The sequence below is a fragment of the Lampris incognitus genome, chromosome 2 (genome assembly GCF_029633865.1).
Source record: "Lampris incognitus isolate fLamInc1 chromosome 2, fLamInc1.hap2, whole genome shotgun sequence".
In the NCBI taxonomy this organism is placed as follows: domain Eukaryota; kingdom Metazoa; phylum Chordata; class Actinopteri; order Lampriformes; family Lampridae; genus Lampris; species Lampris incognitus.
Genome location: NC_079212.1, coordinates 87,172,252 through 87,191,426, shown reverse-complemented (window position 1 = coordinate 87,191,426; position 19,175 = coordinate 87,172,252). Strand labels below are relative to the sequence as shown.

Sequence of the window (19,175 nt, the reverse complement as noted above, 5' to 3'; positions counted from 1 at the left end):
GTAAGTGATCGCCAGAGTTCATGGTTTTTACATGCGGTTAAGATGTTCACTAACAATTTATTTATTTTTAATTTTTCTCCCCAATTGTACTTGGCCACTTACCACCACTCTACCGAGCCGGGGAGGGCTGCAGACTACCACATGCCTCCTCCCATACACGTGGAGTCGCCAGCAGCTTCTTTTCACCTGAGAGTGAGGAGTTTCACCAGGGCGACGTAGCGCGTGCGAGGATCACGCTATTTCCCCCAGTTCCCCCACCCCCGAACAGGCGCCCCAATCGACCAGAGGGGGCGCTATTGCACTGAACAGGACACATCCAAACCGGCTTCCCACCCGCAGACAGACAAATGTGTCTGTAGGGACGTCCGACCAAGCCGGAGGTACCACGGGGATTCGAACCGCCGATCCCCGTGTTGGTAGGCAACGGAATAGACCGCTACGCCACCCACGCGCCCAGATGATCACTAACAATTCAATATGTGGAAATGTTCTGGATTGTAGAGAAATTAAATCTTGTGTCTTTGCCGCTATTGTTTTATCATTTGGATGTGTATTACCCTGTGTTTGTGTTTTAGGATTACCCCTCTGTCGGCCATCTTGCCAGGGTTCTCACAGCCAACAATATCCAGCTTATTTTTGCTGTCACTGAGGACATTCTCCCAGCATACCAAGTCTGTATCAAACGTACCCTTCTAGATGAGATTTACAACGGATGTTTATCGGCTCCTCTTTAATCAGGTTCACCCAAACATTCTTCCTCTACAGGCTCTAAGTATGCTAATACCCCAGTCGGTGGTAGGAGTTCTGCAGACCGACTCAAGCAATGTGGTACAGCTTATCTCGGAGGCCTACAATGTAAGTTCATTAACACCCAGTCCGCAAAAACACCTCTTTAACGGAAGGTGAAGTGTGTCTAGCGTTGTTGCGTAGCATTCAGAAGGACCCAGTAAACACAACATGCTTTTGAAGTTTCTGCAGCGGTGCGGCCATAGCCATGAAAGCCCATTAACACTGCATTAAGATAGACTCTCAAGTGTACTCAGCTAGCTGTTAGTGGTTGAGAATGTGCCGTTAGGCAGCTCAAAACAGACCCTTATCAATAGTTCCTTTTTTCCCATGCAGAAGAAAAGGAAGTATTGACAGAAAGAAGCAACATTGCACAATCAAGGTCTTTCATTTACAGAACCTGTCTTCCACCATATTCTTGGAGCACCAAGGGGCCCCTCAAAACCTACAAGTTTCCTACCAGTCCCACTGCACCTCCAGCCAGGCCGGCACTGCCTGGAAGCAGCGGGGCGAGTGCATGAACGTCAGAATTAATCAGCAGGTTGGGCTGTACAGTACACTAAAGAGGGACAATGAGGGCACGTGTCTAGATGTATCACGTGATGTACTTATTTCAAATGCTCTGCCATGCACTAGGCGGAAAATAGTTTAGCCAGATGGGTTATTTTGGTTAGAGTTCAAGAAATTCCAGAACACTGTGATTTGGATGTTTTTGAAACTGGTCGTGTCTCCACCGATCAGGTTGACTTCACCGTCCGGCTGAACATCTCCGAGTGTCTGACGGAGCCACAAGTGTTTTACATCAAAGTTCAGGGCATCAGTGAGAGCTTGAAGATAAACGTAGAGACTCTGTGTGACTGCAACTGTCAAGACAGAGAAGAGTCGTCGACACACTGCAACAACAGGGGCACACTCTACTGTGGCATCTGCAGGCAAGTCCTCAAACCTGCACCTCCTCCAACCGGCTGAGCAAACCCACCAACACGTCTGCCACAAATGTCACCATAGTGAGGACCTCATTAGTTAAACGTATTCTGTGAAGGCGTCCGGGTGCCGTGGCGGTCTATTCCGTTGCCTGCCAACACGGGGATCGGCGGTTCGAATCCCCGTGTTACCTCCGGCTTGGTCAGGCGTCCCTACAGACACAATTGGCCATGTCTGCGGGTGGGAAACCGGATGTGGGTATGTGTCCTGGTCGCTGCACTAGCGCCTCCTCTGGTCGGTCGAAGCACCTGTTCGAGGGTGAGGGTGAGGGTGGGGGGACTGGGGGGAATAGCGTGATCCTCCCATGCGCTACGTCCCCCTGGTGAAACTCCTCACTGTCAGGGGAAAAGGAGCGGCTGGCGACTCCACATGTATGGGAGGAGGCATGTGGTAGGTGGAGCTGAGGGGGTGGAGCAGCGACCGGGACTCAGAAGAGTGGGGTAATTGGCCAAATATAATTGGGGGGAAACAGAAAATGGTATTCTGTGAGAAATAAAATTCTCACAGATCAGACCAGGGATGTTCCAGTCCCTCTGGTGTTTCTAGTTTAGTGAAATTATTCTGTCAACTGTGTGATTTGACCTTAAACTGTGTCATTTGACCCTAAGCTGTGACGCTGGCGCTATGGGGCAGAGGTGTAACTGTGTGCAGACAGAAGGCGTGGACTCCATGGACAGGAGGTGTCACCAGGAAAACTCCTCGCTGCCCTGCAGTGGGCACGGCAGCTGTGAATGTGGAAAATGCACCTGCAGCGGGACCTACGTTGGCCATTTCTGTGACTGTGACAACCACAGCTGTGCCAAACACAATAACGTGCTATGTGGTGGTAAGTGAGGGCAACAGACATGGAATTACTGCACTAACTGACAGCCATCACTAGAGTTCAACATGCTTTAGCTTGTGCTTTGTAAGCATGCAGATTTTACACCTGCCACCGATTCCCTTCTTCAGGAAATGGGGAATGTAACTGTGGACGTTGTGTGTGCAACGCCAACTACACCGGGCCTGTATGTGGCTGTTCGGCTCTCACAGACCAGTGCAGAACAGAGGACAACAGCATATGCAGCGGGCATGGAAAATGCCAGTGCAACCAGTGCAAATGCAATCAACTTTTTACTGGCAAGCACTGTTCTGCAATTCTGAACGCTTGTTCAAATTACAAGTGAGTAAAAACACATCATTTCAACCAACAGGCTGTATTAAAGCTGCTGTGAGACGTTTTGGACTGATTGCCAGTCTTGAGTTGATTTTGACTGAAATAATCAAATAAGGGACGGCACGGTGGCACAGTGGTTAGCAGGGTCGCCCCACAGCAAGAAGGTCCTGGGTTTGAGCCCCGGGGTAGTCCAACCTTGGGGGTCGTCCCGGGTTGTCCTCTGTGGGGAGTCTGCATGTTCTCCCCGTGTCTGCGTGGGTTTCCTCCGGGTGCTCCAGTTTCCCCCCACAGTCCAAAGACATGTAGGTCAGGTGACTCGGCCGTACTAGATTGTCCCTAGGGGTGTGTGTGTGTGTGTGTGTGTGTGTGTGTGTGTGTGTGTGTGTGTGTGTGTGTGTGTGTGTGTGTGTGTGTGTGTGTGTGTGTGTGATGGTCTGGCGGCCTGTCCAGGGCGTCTTCCCGCCTGCAACCCAATGACTGCTGGGATAGGCTCCAGCATCCCTGTGACGCAGAGAGCAGGATAAGCGGTTTGGGTGATGGATGGCTGGAGACCATCAGCAGGAAGAGTAGATCCATCCATCCATTATCCGAACCCCTTATCCTGCTCTCTGGGTCACGGGGATGCTGGAGCCTATCCCAGCAGTCACTGGGAGGCAGGTGGGGAGACACCCTGGACAGGCCGCCAGGCCATCACACAGGGCCCACACACATCCAGGGACAATTTAGTACGGCCGAGTCACCTGACCTACATGTCTTTGGACTGTGGGAGGAAACCAGAGCCCCTGGAGGAAACCCACACAGACACAGGGAGAACATGCAAACTCCCCACAGAGGCCGACCCCCAAGGTTGGACTACCCCGGGGCTCGAACTCAGAATATTTTTGTTGTGAGGCGACCGCACCAACGTGCCGCACCAACGTGCCGCCTGGGAGATTAGATATCACTATGTAATTATTCCAAATATTTTTGTCTGGGTCCGATTCCCGGCAAAATCCAACAAATTGTGGTACAGAACACGGACATCTCCTCAAAACAAATGCACCAGTGTGAATGTAGATCTTTGTGACAAAGATGTTGTTCTCCCTCCAAACATTACCACTTTTCTCCACATCATGGCACAAAGTCAACAAAAATCCAAAACGCCTTGTTGCAAGTCAGAACCAAGATGGTGTGTGTTTGTGGAACACGGACGACTAAAGTGCTTTCCTGCTGCTCCTCCACTAGGGATTGTATGCATTGCACATCACAGCAGGAAAATGGCGACATGAAGAACTGTTCCGTGCCGTGTGGCTCGGCTAAAGTGCACCGCATGAACGAACTGAAGGACCTGCCGTGTAACACGCCTGCTTTCATGTATGAAGTGAAGCCCCTTCCTGACGGCACCATCTTGATCACCTACACCGATCAGCCCCGTGAGAAATCCTCCTCCACTTCTTATTTCTGTTGCAGATACAATCCACATCCAATAACACGGGTCCTACTTCTGTACACATTACAGTGGCGGCTGGTGCTAAACAATTTGGGGGGGGGGCAATGTACCTTGGTGCAGCACACCTGACAGCTGCTTTAATGTCCACACAGTCACAGAGTTATTCAGAAGGACGATGTGGCCTATAGATTTTATCAGGGTTGGTAGACGGTGGATGATTGACAGTCGAGACGAGGCGGCGTGGTGGGTGTGAACATGATTGACAGCCACGAGAGTCGTCCGATCACATTAGATCAAAAAACATTAAAACAATACCAGTTCACTGCCAATAAAAGTGGGTGGAAAATCTGAAGAAACCAATCAGACAGCAGCCTCAGGTCACCCGCTCGCCACAAGTCTGAGGGCTTACATAAGGTATGGTTTGGCCGGCGCCCCTCACCCAGGAAGTGTATGTATTCAGACAGGAAGTGTATGTATTCAGACAGGAAGTGTATGTATTCAGACAGGAAGTATATGTATTCAGACAGGAAGTGTATGTATTCAGACAGGAAGTATATGATTCAGACAGGAACCAACCAAATACCATTTGAACCAGTATTTAATGCTGCTGACAGGCGCTCACAGACTGACAACACTTTTATTTAATCATTATTTGCATTTTCAACTAAATTATATTTAACACGTCTAAGTAGATTTTCATCTCTTGATATTTGAAGGGGGCGGTGCCCTAGCGCCCTCTACTGGCCAGCCGCCACTGGGCCTAAACCCTGAAGTCAGGATAGTGTCTGTGAATGTTCTCATTCATCCAGGTCATGGTTATCCAAAGGAGTTGAATCAAGTGCAACTGGACTTGATATATATCCGTGAAGACGTTTCGCCTCTCATCCAAGAGGTCTAGTCAGAAAGGCACGAACTGATGAAGCCTCTTGGATGAGAGGCGAAACGTCTTCACGGATATATACCAAGTCCAGTTGCACTTGATTCAATTCCTTTGGGTGAAGTCAGGATAAGTTTTGCCATTTCAGAATGTGTGTGTGTATGTATGAGAGAGAGAGAGAGAGAGAGAGAGAGAGAGAGAGAGAGAGAGAGAGAGAGAGAGAGAGAGAGAGAGAGAGAGAGAGAGAGAGACTAATAATAATAAGGATTATAGATTCTATAGCTTTGTGAATACATATTGTCGGGATTATGTCCTGGCTGAACGTCTTCCTGTCCACCTGTCTGCTAGGCTCTATCGACAAGACCTACATGATCATCCTTAGCTCGGTGTCCGCGATCATCTTCATTGGTCTGCTGGGGATCATAGTCAGTCGGCTCTTGCTGGAGCTGCACTACCGCAGAGAATACAGAAGTTTTGTCAAATCGCAGAAACAGGCTGTCTGGGACGATGTATGTATGCCACACTACGTATCAGCCTCTCCCTGCAGTGACGACGTGGTTTTCATGCTGACAGCTGAAGCAGTCGATCATTTCAAGATTCATATTCATTTATTGAATTAAATAACTTCTTGTTCGTAATCCCTTCACCCTGCTCTGTTTTTCTTTTTCTTTCAGACACCCAATCCCCTGTTCCGAGATGCCGTCACCACAACTATGAACCCCATGCACATTAGTGATGACTAATTCAAAAGATGGAGTTGTCAATCAAACGCTGACAAAAACATATTTTCCCCTTTGTACCACAGATTTTACATCAAACTCTCACACATTTCACTTGTTCCTTTGTTTTCCAAGATGTATTGCTTTCTTTCTTTCTTTCTTTCTTTCTTTCTTTCTTTCTTTCTTTCTTTCTTTCTTTCTTTCTTTCTTTCTTTCTTTCTTTCTTTCTTTCTTTCTTTGCTGTGATTTCCCAGTTCTCCTACATTGTTGTGTTGCATTATAATGAGTGCATGATTAAATTTATAGGCGGCACGGTGGTGCAGCAGTTAGCGCGCTCGCCTCTCAGCAACGAGATCCTGGATTTGAGCCCCTGGGGTGGTCCAACCTTGGGGGCCGTCCCGGGTCGTCCTCTGTATGGAGTTTGCATGTTGTCTGTGTGGGTTCTCCCAAAGACATGTAGGTCAGGTGACTCGGCCGTACTAAATTGTCCCTAGGTGTGTGTGTGATATGGCCTGTCTAGTGCAGTGGTTCTCAACCTTTTTGGGGTCCTGGATCCCCCTGCGTATTTTTGATCTACCCTGAGGACCCCTCCACCTGATCTTGGGGGAGGGGGGTTGCAATTTGATAGAAACAGTAGAAACTGCATTTTAAATGGCATTATAGCATTTATTCACTCTTTGGGGCAAAAATAAGAGCTTTCAGTTGTAACAGATATAGTTAACAAAACATAATTCTTATGCAGTAACTTTCAGATATATGTAACAAAACAGAATATGTATTCAGTAACTTTCAGATATATGTAACAAAACAGAATTTTTATGCAGAAAAACAGAAAACAGTATCTTAAAGGGCTAGGGCTTAACAATGCAAACGGGAGCGAGATCTCATTAAAATACAATAAATTACACTTGTGAAACAGATGTAATTAGAGAAATAAGTCCTGTTACCCTTTATAGTTTAGGTAGATAAAGGTCTCAGTCACATTTGAGTAAAATAATCCTATTTCTATAAATGTCATAGGATCTTTTTTTTAAAGATATTTTATTTTCACGGACCCCTTGCAATTACACCACCGACCACTAGGGGTCCGCGGACTCCCGGTTGAGAAACACTGGTCTAGGATGTCTCCTCGCCTGCCGCCCAATGGCTGCTGGGATAGGCTCCAGCATCCCTGAGAGCAGGATAAGCGGTTGGGATGATGGATGGATGGATGGAATTAAATCTATTGTTATTATTATTGTTATCATAAATGCAACTTTGTTGCTGTTCCTGTGTAATCTAAATGTAGAGTCTGACCATGGAAATGCTTTAAAAAAAAGACAGATTTTTATTACTGAAAATAAATCTACATTTGTCTTTTGCGCCTCTCATTCATGTGTGTGTGTGTGTGTGTGTTGTGTGTGTGTGTGGCACAGTCCACAAAAACACTGACTAAGCGGAACGGCGCAAAATGCTCCCCTGAATTGCGCTGAAATGGTGTTGCAGATTTTTGCAAATCCAGCAGCGGAAGTAGGCCTGTTTGAGCGAAGCCGCGAAGTAGTCTTATTTACGTAGACTGCAAAGGCTTTGCAGAACGCGACAGGACTGGACTCATTTTTGTTATACACACACACATTGAGAAATGGCCAAACATATTGTGACTTCAGGGCACCTCCGTGGCGAGTGTACAAAAGTAGGACACGACCTTTCACTCAGATACCCGCGGTACGTGACGCGAATCAATATCTGTACACGAAATGAGAACCAGAACTTGGCTTACTGAGGATGCGCGAAGACCAGTGCTGGTTTTATCCCCGCCCCACTTCGCGTCTGATTGGCTAATACTCGTTGCCTCTTCAGCGGGGTGAACCAACCAGAGGCAGGATAGGGGCGGATCTTGGCGATTTTTTTTTTAACAAGAACAAGAAAAACAAGAAAAAAACGCGTATTTATTTACGTTCTCTCAAAAACAATAAAACTGCGTATTTACGTGAAAAACATTATAATCTATTTCAAAATGAAGAATAAAAAAGAAAACATTATTTTATTTAAATCCCAGGCGCCGACAGGACGCAGACGCATTTTCGCGCATGCGTAAAACAAATGGGTGTCAGTAAGGGATCGGGGGGGGTTGTTGTCTTTTTAAATTGAACACCCGCATAATACGCAAACAGCTTGGCTTTGAGACGTTTACATTACACAAAAGGGAACAGGTGCATGAAAATGTAATGAAAGAGAAAAAAACGTCACAGATTACAGATTGAAGTGATGCTGCATCAAATAAAACAGAAAACAGTATCTTAAAGGGCTAGGGCTTGTTTTGTAAATCATATTCTTCTGTTATACCAGAAAGTGTCATTGCATTCTTCTTTTTCGTGAATTTCAAAGCTTTTGTGTGCGAAAGAAACTCATTATGAAACACACAAAACTTGGGTTTCCCTTTCATATACTTTGACTTGTGTATCTAAACCTTTCCAAGGTTTTCCAAGAATGGTGTTAACAAGAAGGGGTGTTTGCAAAATGCAGATGGGAATTTTTTTTATTTTTATTTTTTTTATAATTTCCCCCCCCCCCAAAAGGATGCTGTGGCGACCCCTAACGGGAGCAGCCGAAAGTAGCAGTAGTAGATACATCGTGGAGAACTGAGCACACAGTGCAAACACAATTACGATTTAAGCAAAATAAGAAGTAAACACAATAAACAAAAAATAGGCCAAGGGGGTCTCTTCTAATAAGTGTAAGGCATTAAGAATATTCATTATTAATTTCTTTGCGATTTTCTGTTCCATAAATTTCAGTGATTTGCAATACAAAGTCAGGTCAACGTGTCTTTATTGTCTCTTACAGGGAAATTAGTTTGCAGCAGCATAATTTCACAGTTTTAGTTCTCTCGTAAAGACCACTAATAAGGGTTGTGTCTTAATGCATTTGCATTTATGAATAAAACGTTTACCTAAAATAAAGTATTTAACAAAAGTTCAATTTCAGTATCAACTCCCATATTTCTGTAATGTGTGTGTGTGTGTGGTGTTAGTGTGTGTGTTAGTTAGTGTAGATAGCGGGACCGAAAACTAAAGCACTTATGATCCTAATTCTTTTTTGGAGGTGGTAGGTATTGTCTCAGAGAGTAAGGGGAAAATCCCAGAAAATTAAAATTATGCATAATTATACATAAATATGGAAAATATGCATTTTTCTAAAAATGGCTAAAAAAAACCACTTTTCTCGGCATTTCAGGTGGTTCTGAGCATCTTTGATTTTTTTTTCACCTATATAAAAAAAATTTCTGGGACAGAAATGCACTTATCCTAATTTTTTTTTTTGGAGGTGGTAGGTATTGTTCCAGAGAGGACCAGAAAAATAGCAGGAAATTAAAATAATTATAATAATTATGCATAATTATGCAAAGTATGCATTTTCTGAAAATGGCTAAAAACCACTTTTCTCGACATTTCAGATGATTCTGAGCATTTGGGGGAGGGAGTTGGAGTGGGGGGGGCGGTTAGCTGGCAGGGTGAAGAGGAGGGAGATTTAGACGGGTGGATAACTAAACCGCTACATTGTAGCGGGCTTCTTCTAGTCCTCCATTATAATTCCAAACGTAATCTCATTTCTGTTAACGGATGGGGGGGGGGAATAACATGCGTTGTTCTGGCCGGGTAATATAAACTACATTACCCAGGACCCGGAAGCACAAGGCTGTGCAATCTGATTGGTTATTAATGCTCTTTCAAAAACTCCGCGCGCGCAGTGTGGGTGACGGTGGTTGAGGCTCGGGGAGCGCGCTCGGGCGTTAAGTTTAAAGTGCAGGCGAGCGACGCCAGGCGCCCGGGTCGGCCTTTCTTCAAGTTGCCCGTTCGTGGGTTCGTTTCTCTCGCAACTTCCGAAAATGAGATATTTGAAGGTGGACGAGTACGTCGAGCGGATAGCCTCTCCCGAAGGAACCGGTCTTCTCCTGGAGGAGCTGGGGGTGAGCATAATGTTGTCAGGCGAGCGTCTCTGTCGCCAGCCGGTTTCGCGCTCGAGTCGCGTGTACGTGCGACGCTGCCAGGTTTACGTTACGAGCCGGTTCCGAAGTGGAATGGGTTCACCCGGACACGGCGGTTACCGAGACGGAACCGTTCCCTCGCCCATTCAATGCCCCGTTTTCCGCTACGTGGTGCCGGCTCGACTCACGGTGTCGTTTTCCATTACCGTAACAGCGCCCCCCGCGGTGTAGCTGGTCTGTGCTGATTCTGGTGCCCGCTCCAGTGTTTCCGGAACCTCGACAGAGGCGGTACCAGAAAAGGGGTGACCGTTACCGAAACGCCGGTACTTTCCAGTTACGGAAAACGGAACCGTTAAACTCCCCGTTCAAACCAGCGTGACTGGGGGGATGAAACGATGCAACCTTCTGTGATTGTCTGGCCTGGATTTATTTAGCGTGCACTAGAGCAGTGTTTCTCAACCGGGGGTCCGCGGACCCCTAGTCGTCCGTGGTGTAATTGCAAGGGGTCCGTGAAAATAAAATATGTTTAAAAAAAGATCCTATGACATTTATAGAAATAGGATTATTTTACTCAAATGTGACTGAGACCTTTATCTACCTAAACTATAAAGGGTAACAGGACTTTTTTCTCTAATTACATCTGTTTCACAAGTGTAATTTATTGTATTTTAATAAGAGATCTCGCTCCCGTTTGCATTGTTAAAAGTTACTGCATAAAAATTCTGTTGTTACATATATCTGAAAGTTACTGAATACATATTCTGTTTTGTTACATATATATCTTAAAGTTACTGCATAAGAATTCTGTTTTGTTACATATATCTAAGTTACAACTGAAAGCTCTTATTTTTGCCCCAAAGAGTGAATAAATGCTATAATGCAATTTAAAATGCAGTTTCTACTGTTTCTATCAAATTGCAACCCCCCTCCCCCAAGATCAGGTGGAGGGGTCCTCAGGGTAGATCAAAAATACGCAGGGGGGTCCAGGACCCCAAAAAGGTTGAGAACCACTGCACTAGAATACGAAAAAGCACTGGAGTGGCACGGTGGCGCAGTGGTTAGCGCAGTCGCCCCACAGCAAGAAGGTCCCGGGTTCGAGCCCCGGGGTAGTCCAACCTTGGGGGTCGCCCTGGGTCGTCCTCTGTGTGGAGTTTGCATGTTCTCCCCGTGTCTGCGTGGGTTTCCTCCGGGTGCTCCGGTTTCCTCCCATAGTCCAAAGACATGTAGGTTGGGAAAATTGGCTGTACTAAATTGTCCCTAGGTATGAATGTGTGTGTGTGTGTGTGTGTGTGTGTGTGTGTGTGTGTGTGTGTGTCTCTCTCTCTCTCTCTCTCTCGGCCCTGTGATGGTCTGGCGGCCTGTCCAGGGTGTCTCCCCGCCTGCCGCCCAATGACTGCTGGGATAGGCTCCAGCATCCCTGAGAGCAGGATACGCGGTTCGGATAATGGATGGATGGAGAAAAGCACTGGTTGTTTATTACTTATCCTTGTCTTATTCTGTGTCTCATGCATGCTATGTTGAATTGGTTACCCTTTTAAGCCTGTAACGTACGCTGTTATCTGACAGCCACGGAACCGGAGTCAAATTCCGTGTGTATGCAAACCTACATTGGCAATAAACACGATTGTGATTCTGATAATACACCAAGATTGTGCCACAGAAGGCAGCCTTGGTTCTGCGCTGTCTGGTACTTTTTCTGTGTAAGTACGCGGAGCGCAATGGAGGAACTGGTGTCAAATACCTTGTATGTGTAGGCCTACACACAAACTGATTCTGAAACACCATTAGGTAGAGCTTTTAGTATTGCAGTTACAAAGCACATATGATGTGTCTGAAACGATCTACTTGAAATGTCTCTAAACTAATTTGGTTTCCTTTATAACAGAATTATATGACGAGTGGGTCCAGGCTTCATGGGCATGTAATATGCGACAGAGTTATCAGGGCCTGCAACCACCAATTAGGAGTTGAACCCCTTGATTTTGAACATATAAGTCAGTTGGTTAAGCTCGTAGAGCTTGCCCTGCATGGCTACAACATCTCCGGGGAGTATGCTAATAAAACCAGTCCTCTGTACATGGAGAAGATCATCTTCCACATCGTCAAGAAATTAAAATCTCTGCGAGTTCCTAGTATCTGTCATCGCTTAGGATGTTTGCTTTACAGCAGGCTTACACCACCACAACAGGTATGTATAGAAGAGAACATATTGATAACCAGCATTTTACAATGCAGTCAGTTCTGTGGTGCCAACAGTAACATTGTGTCATATGTTTTTAGATCAAGGACTACTGTGTTATTGTGCAAAACTGCTTTGCACTATTCTGGAATGGACTATCTGCTGCCAAAGGAGCAACCCCTAACCCCAAGGACAAGCTTCAAGGCCGGATGCTTGCTCTACGTTTCCTCTTGTTGGACAGGGATAGTACCATGTATCCCTGCTCCAAAGTCCCCACGTACACAGAAGATGCCTTGATTGAGTTTGAGAAGGGCTGCCGAACATTGACCCAGGAGGATGCTTCCTTTCTCCTCCAGGAAGCCAGTGCTCTCCTCCGCTCCTGTTGGAGTGATGGACAATTTGGCCAAGGAAGCAGGCAGTCTTGTTTATTTACGCTTTTTGAGGTGGTGCTGATTACAGTTAAGCTGCTTTGCAAAGCCCAGTACTGGGATCTGACTTTCAGTTTGATGGACGACATGGAGAGCAATCTCAAACGTGGTGGTGACTGTCACAGTGCAGCTCTGGTGTTGGGCAGGTTGGCAGTAAAAATCCACCGTTCCATGTGCATGGGAGAGAAGACTGGTCAGGTTTTTAGAGAGTGCGACAGGGCCCTGAGGTCTCTTCCGACTGACCCGGAGGAGCGTCTAGCCCATGTAGTCCTGGAGGGGTGCAGTTTAATGATGTGGGCTGTGGAAGATGGACGGAAGAAGGGGTCAAGTGACATTGTGCTCCCGGCTTGGTTTTCTTTTGTAGAGCACCAAGAGCAAATCGTAAAAAGGTTGAAGAAGGTTAGTGTCCTCTTTAACCTGGAAAAAAACACAGCTCAATCTCATTGCAAAGTAAGGTATAGTCTCATGGATGGCGTCATGTATGAATATGAGTGTATATGTTGATCAGATTATTTGCTTTGGAGAATATGTCCAAATTACTTTGATTATGGCAAAAAAGAGGTTTTTCAATATCATTGGCTGTATGACTGACATATGGCACCACATTTCGACACTTTTTTTCTTTGAAATATAGTAGCTTCTACATGCACATGTTTTGTGTTTTGCCTTGTTGTTTAAATGCATCCATAGTGTGTTAATACTTGACAGAATTTGGCGTCGCAAACTGAGGTCAGTAGACTCCAACAGTCCCTGTGCTTCAAGATGTACCAGCGCTTTGTGTTCACTTATGAGAGCATGCTGGCCTCACAGGTAAGGGAACAAGAAACTCAACAGAATTATTATTATTATTATCAGTTATTTCATAATGAAGTGGATGAGATGAAGACAAAGTTAAGCATGTTGCCACAGCTCTCCCAAAAATACGTGGACCTGTATTTAGGTCATGGTGAAGTAGGTGCTAATGTGGTTTGCCTCTCATAGCTGGAGGATGGAGAAACACTGGATAGAGTGCTGTTGTACTGCCAGGCCACTGCTGGACTGATGATGACTGAATTACACAAGTTGTCCAGCGATAATATTTTTGTCAAAGCAGGTATCTGGATGCTAGCTCTCCCCAACATATGGCTGGCTTTGTATGCAAATTTATTTACTTGAATATCTGATAACTTCATGTCTTTCTTAAATGCTCCCTGAATGTACAGTAACCCCAGGTCATTGTTTTGATTTGAATTTTAAAAGACACATTATGGTAGCTTTTTTCATTTTTAACATGTCCTCCTTAGTGACTGCTGTGAACAACTTGGCGTGTTGGTTGTACAACCGGAAACTTTATGACCAAGCCTTCACACTAACTGAGATCGTCTGTCGGGAGCTATGCAAGAACTGCCCTACTTCTGTCTCTATGGATAGGGTGAGCGCCGTAACTTTTTTTTTTTTCCAAAAGATATCATTAATTTAACTGGTTGTAATTCTAATGCTTGTGCCTTCATCCTTTTAGTTCAACCATCCCTTCATGCTGGCAGTGCAGAGTTCTCGCCGGGGTGGGCAAATGGAGCGAGCTCTTGACTGGGTCATCCTGTGGCTGAAGGCTTTGGGAGAGAAGATTACATCTCACATGGCTGAACCTGTCTCTTTGTGGGTGAAAACGAAGGCTGATGCAGCCCTCGTTGGTGAAAAGGACATCCGGCTCAGGTAGAAGTGCACCACTTTAAATTACACTGATGTCAGAATGTAATGCGTTTCAAAGGATGAGTGTGGCATAATGTAACAGAAATGCTTATCTGGTTGTTAAATGTCCTATCCTGGTCCCATCACCAGGACATTGCGAGATGGATTTGGTCCTGATGTTCCTGACAAGAGAATAATGCTTTGCCTTTTGGAGGAAGAACTGTATGCCTACAAGGAGGTTGCAGGGGACACCACCCAGGAGCGTTATAGCACCCTCTGCCAGCTGCTGGATATCTGCCATGAGGAGAGCACCCACACACACCTGCGAGCTGTCTACCTGTGTGAAATGGCCCAAGTCGTGTGTTTCCAGGATTTCAGCAAACAGACTGATTGGTAGGAGCTTTAACTTGGATCACTGCTTGGACATCAACTCTTGTGCCATTTTATTTGCCCAGCACACACTTTATCAGCTGTTGTGGCTAACAGCCTACTGTCTCTTGTGTTCTGTATCTGCGTTCATAACCAATCAGCATGGCAGTTGACTTCACCCGTCAAGCGTTGCAGCTACTGGAAGAGGAGCCAGAGACTGCAGAGAATGCTGAGCGGTTGAAAGATGACAAGGCCTACTCTTTACTTTGGCTCTACGTCTGCAATTTGGAGAAAAACATCCAAGAGGTAGGCTTGCTGAATCTTTGTCGGGACATTATGGTCACATTTTTATATGCTTGGTTTTTATTTTGTATGTGAATATTTACCATTCACTACTGGAATCGGAGCCAAAACTCAACTACATTCATTTCAGAATTGGTAAGTAATAGACATTTCAAGTAATTGAGTAATAAACATTTGCCACTATCAACAAGCACCAGAGATGCCCATTTCCATTCTCATTTAGCTACGTACAGCCAAAAATTACTAGTCCTCGGGTTTTAAAGCAAAAGCGAATTAAGTGTATTGTTTTAACAGATTTTTGTGGGTCACTTTTAGAACTACTCTATGTAAGAGTAACATTGTACTTTAAGTTTTCACATTACATCAGACATGAAGTGAATATACCCATGTGGCGACAGGCATGGGCGCAAGTCCATGAATACTGGGATGGCGTCCAGCACTTTACCTGTGCCCCCGTCCATAGGGTTAGCGGTTGTGTCGGAAAAGGCATCCAACGTAGCATTTTGCCAAATCAGTATGCGGATTGAAATAATAGGTAGTGAGGATTGAAATAATAAATAGTGAGGGAGACAGCTAGAAAGGTACTTGGTGTGTCATCAGGACAGGAAGGAAGACAAGGAGACCTGGTGGTGGAACGAGGAAGTACAGCTAAGTATACAGAGAAAGGTTGGCAAAGAAGAAGTGGGATAGTCAGAGAGATGAAGAGAGTAGACAGGAGTACAAGGAGACGCAGCGTAAAGCAAGGGAAAAGAAAAGCCGTATGGTGAGCTGTATGAGAGGTTAGACACTAAGGAAGGAGAAAAGGACTTGTACCGATTGGCTAAACAGAAGGACTGAGCGGGGAAGGATGTGCAGTAGGTTAGGGTGATCAAGGTTAGAGATGGAAATGTGCTGACAAGTAAGGAAAGTGTGTTGAGAAGGTGGAAGGAGTACTTTGAAGGGCTGATGAATGAAGAAAGAGAGAGAGAGAAGGTTGGATGATGTGGGGGTAGTGAATCAGGAAGTTCAGTGGATTAGCAAGGAGGAAGTGAGGGCAACTATGAAGAGGATGAAGAGTGGAAAGGCAGTTGGTCCTGATGATATACCTGTGGAGGCATGGAGGTGTTTAGGAGAGATGGCAGTGGGGTTTTTAACTAGATTGTTTAACACAATCTGGAAAGTGAGAGAATACCTGAGAAGTGGAGAAGAAGCATACTGGTACCGATTTTCAAGATCAAGGGTGATGTGCAGAACTGTAGCAACTACAGAGGTATAAAGTTGATCAGCTACAGCATGAAGATATGGGAAAGAGTAATAGAAGCTAGGTTAAAGGAGAGGTGACGATTAGCGAGCAGCAGTATGGTTTCATGCAAAGAGTACTGCAGATGTGATGTTTGCTTTGAAAATGTTGATGGAGAAGTATAGAGAAGGCCAGAAGGAGTTACATTGTGTCTTTGTGGATTTAGAGAAAGCATATGACAGGGTGCAAAGCGAGGAGGTGTGGTATTGTATGAGGAAGTCGGGAGTTGCAGAGAAGTATGTAGGAGTGGTGCAGGATATGTATAAGGGCAGTGTGTCAGTGGTGAGGTGTGTGGTTGGAATGACAGATGGGTTCCAGGTGGAGGTGGGATTACATCAAGGATCGGCTCTGAGCCCTTTCTTGTTTGCAATGGTGATGGACGGGTTGACAGACAAGATCAGGCAGGAGTCTCTGTGGACTATGATGTTTGCTGATGACATTGTGATCTGTAGTGAGAGTAGGGTGCAGGTTGAGGAGAGCCTGGAGAGGTGGAGGTATGCACTGGAGAGAAGAGGAATGAAAGTCAGTAGGAGCAAGACAGAATACATATGCGAGAATGAGAGGGAGGACAGTGGAATGATGAGGATGCAAGGAGGAGAGGTGACGAAGGCATATGAGTTTAAATACTTGGGCTCAACTGTCCAAAGTAACAGGGAGTACAGAAGAGAGGTGAAGAAGAGAGTGCAGGCAGGGTGGAGTGGGTGGAGAAAAGTGTCAGGAATGATTTGCGACAGAAGGGTACCAGCAAGAGTTAAAGGGAAGGTTGTGAGACCAGCTATGTTGTATGATTTGGAGTCAGTGGCACTGATGAAAAGACAGGAGGTGGAGCTGGAGGTGGCAGAGTTGAAGATGACAAGATTTTCATTGGGAGTGATGAAGGAGGACAGGATTAGGAACGAGTATATTAGAGGGATAGCTCAGATTGGACGGTTTGGAGACAACGCAAGAAAGACAAGATTGAGATGGCTTGGACATGTGGGAGAAGGATGCTGAGCTGTCAGGGAAGAGGAGAAGAGGAAGGCCAAAGAGGAGGTTTATGGATGTGGTGAGGGAGGACATGCAGGTGGCTGGTGTGACGGAGGAAGATGCAGAGGACAGGAAGAGATGTAAACGGATGATCTGCTGTGGTGACCCCTTACGGGAGAAGCTGAAAGTAGTAGTAGTAGAGTATGCAGATTGACAAGACCATACCAGATCGGTCGAGGCTCCATACTGGATCGGTCAAGGCCCAGGTTAACAACGGCCGCCATTGGTGCTGTTCCGTCACAGGGTACCGATGGAATCTGTAAAATCCGCTGTGGTGACCCCTGAGAAACAGGGAATAAGCCAAAAGAAGATCAGACATGAAGTGAATAAAAACAAAATATTTGCATAGAAAAAAAATTTCCTCCATAGAATATAGAAATTTTAGGGACATGTCACGGGCAAAATTGAAATCCCTAGAAGCAACCCCAATCTGGAATCACTGCATCTTGTCTTTAGACTCTTTATGCTGGATCTGATTTCTTCCCCTGTGACCAGGCCATTGAGAAGGAGAAGGGACAGCAGGACGTGAGTGAGCAGATGAGGTGTGTGTTCAGTTCTATAGGGACCAATGATCTGGACTATGAAGACAAGCAAAAGCAGCAGGACAGCACCTCTGTGTACGAGGGCCTGAATTTCAATCTGGCCTCTGAGACAGGTACCAACTCCTCATGTCACATGCTGAACCATCCAGATGTTATTAGTAGTCCCAAATTAAAGCAGTAATTGATATCTTGATGAACTGGCTGCTCCACGAAGCATCTCCGCCCTATGTTATAATGTACTGTTTGATGCCACTGTACCTTTATTCTCCTGTTGAAATCAACTTTAAGCCTTTAAGGTTCCATTTCTTTGACATTCGTGTTTTTATTCCCTCAGAGTTTTGCCAGCCTCTTGAAAGGGCCCTGGAGTTGTGGTCTTCGCTTTTGCAGTGCCAAGTCGTTCCATCTGTCAGGAACCCCAAACGGACCTGCAGTTCTATTGTCCTCACTGCTGCCCTCTTCAGACTCATGGGAAAAGTAATTACAAGGGCTGCTATTAAAATCTCCTTCTTGGTTTTAATTTGGTTCTTTTCTGCTGTTTTAATTTCAAGCGCCACTGATAATGGTCTGTAACCCTTATCAGTTCAATATTCTTGTTTTAAATTGATCATTACAACATTGGATCCAATATAGGGCGGCACAGTGGCGCAGTGGTTAGCGCGGTCGCCTCACAACAAGAAAGTCCTGGGTTCGAGCCCTGGGGTAGTCCAACCTTGGGGGTCGCCCTTTGTGTGGAGTTTGCATGTTCTCCCCATGTCTGCGTGGGTTTCCTCCGGGTGCTCTGGTTTCCTTCCACAGTCCAAAGACATGTAGGTCAGGTGAATCGGCCGTACTAAATTGTCCCTAGGTGTGTATGTCGGCCCTATGATGGTCTGGCGGCCTGTCCAGGGTGTCTCCCCTCCTGCCGCCCAATGACTGCTGGGATAGGCTCCAGCATCCCCGCGACCCTGAGATCAGGGTAAGCGGTTTGGATAATGGATGGATGGACTTTCTGACACACTTTCTTTGTATCCTGTGAGTCAAAATGATCACAACCATGTCAGTGGCACAAGAGTTAAGACACGTTTGTGTTAAATTGTGCCAAGACCTTTTTATACTAACTGCCTTGATAAATCGTATTCAGGGCTCCTATAAATGCATATGCAGTGAAGCTGAGGTACAAAAAGGTTCGACCCACCCGTTCCCTCCTCTCATTCACACAAAATGCCAACTGTCCTGATGGTAAACCTCAACCATAGATTTTAAGAGGGAAAGAACGAGGGTTTGCGCTGGTGCAAAATGTTAGTAGATATGCTCCGAAGTCTTACGTCCTTATTCTCTTTCCTAGCCTTTGAAGGTGTTGGAAGCTTACCAGCTGGCTTTTGACCTCTCCCGCCAGCTTGGTGATCACCAAGGATGTGCCAGCTCCCTCTGTCAATCCGCAAGGCTCCTTCTGGATCTGGGTGCCCCAGAACTGGCTCAGGTAA

The 19,175-nt window shown here is 45.8% G+C and overlaps 2 protein-coding genes across 2 annotated transcripts in view; both read left to right on the top strand.

The window, feature by feature from the left end:
• itgb7 (integrin, beta 7) overlaps positions 1-6,023 on the top strand; it is an 11,707-nt gene extending 5,684 nt beyond the window's left edge. The window contains exons 8-16 of the mRNA XM_056275320.1: positions 576-671; positions 766-855; positions 1,184-1,327; positions 1,528-1,718; positions 2,379-2,596; positions 2,722-2,932; positions 4,151-4,338; positions 5,581-5,741; positions 5,907-6,023. Coding sequence (XP_056131295.1) covers positions 576-671; positions 766-855; positions 1,184-1,327; positions 1,528-1,718; positions 2,379-2,596; positions 2,722-2,932; positions 4,151-4,338; positions 5,581-5,741; positions 5,907-5,975 — 1,368 coding nt within the window. The 3' untranslated portion in view covers positions 5,976-6,023. The remainder of the gene's footprint in view (positions 1-575; positions 672-765; positions 856-1,183; positions 1,328-1,527; positions 1,719-2,378; positions 2,597-2,721; positions 2,933-4,150; positions 4,339-5,580; positions 5,742-5,906) is intronic.
• A 3,796-nt stretch (positions 6,024-9,819) lies between these two features.
• The window catches only part of espl1 (extra spindle pole bodies like 1, separase), a 36,045-nt gene continuing 26,689 nt past the window's right edge, over positions 9,820-19,175 (top strand). Inside the window, exons 1-12 of the mRNA XM_056300428.1 lie at positions 9,820-9,900; positions 11,804-12,106; positions 12,199-12,924; positions 13,234-13,335; positions 13,507-13,618; positions 13,809-13,936; positions 14,024-14,217; positions 14,344-14,586; positions 14,724-14,868; positions 17,666-17,825; positions 18,047-18,186; positions 19,037-19,171. Coding sequence (XP_056156403.1) covers positions 9,820-9,900; positions 11,804-12,106; positions 12,199-12,924; positions 13,234-13,335; positions 13,507-13,618; positions 13,809-13,936; positions 14,024-14,217; positions 14,344-14,586; positions 14,724-14,868; positions 17,666-17,825; positions 18,047-18,186; positions 19,037-19,171 — 2,469 coding nt within the window. The remainder of the gene's footprint in view (positions 9,901-11,803; positions 12,107-12,198; positions 12,925-13,233; positions 13,336-13,506; positions 13,619-13,808; positions 13,937-14,023; positions 14,218-14,343; positions 14,587-14,723; positions 14,869-17,665; positions 17,826-18,046; positions 18,187-19,036; positions 19,172-19,175) is intronic.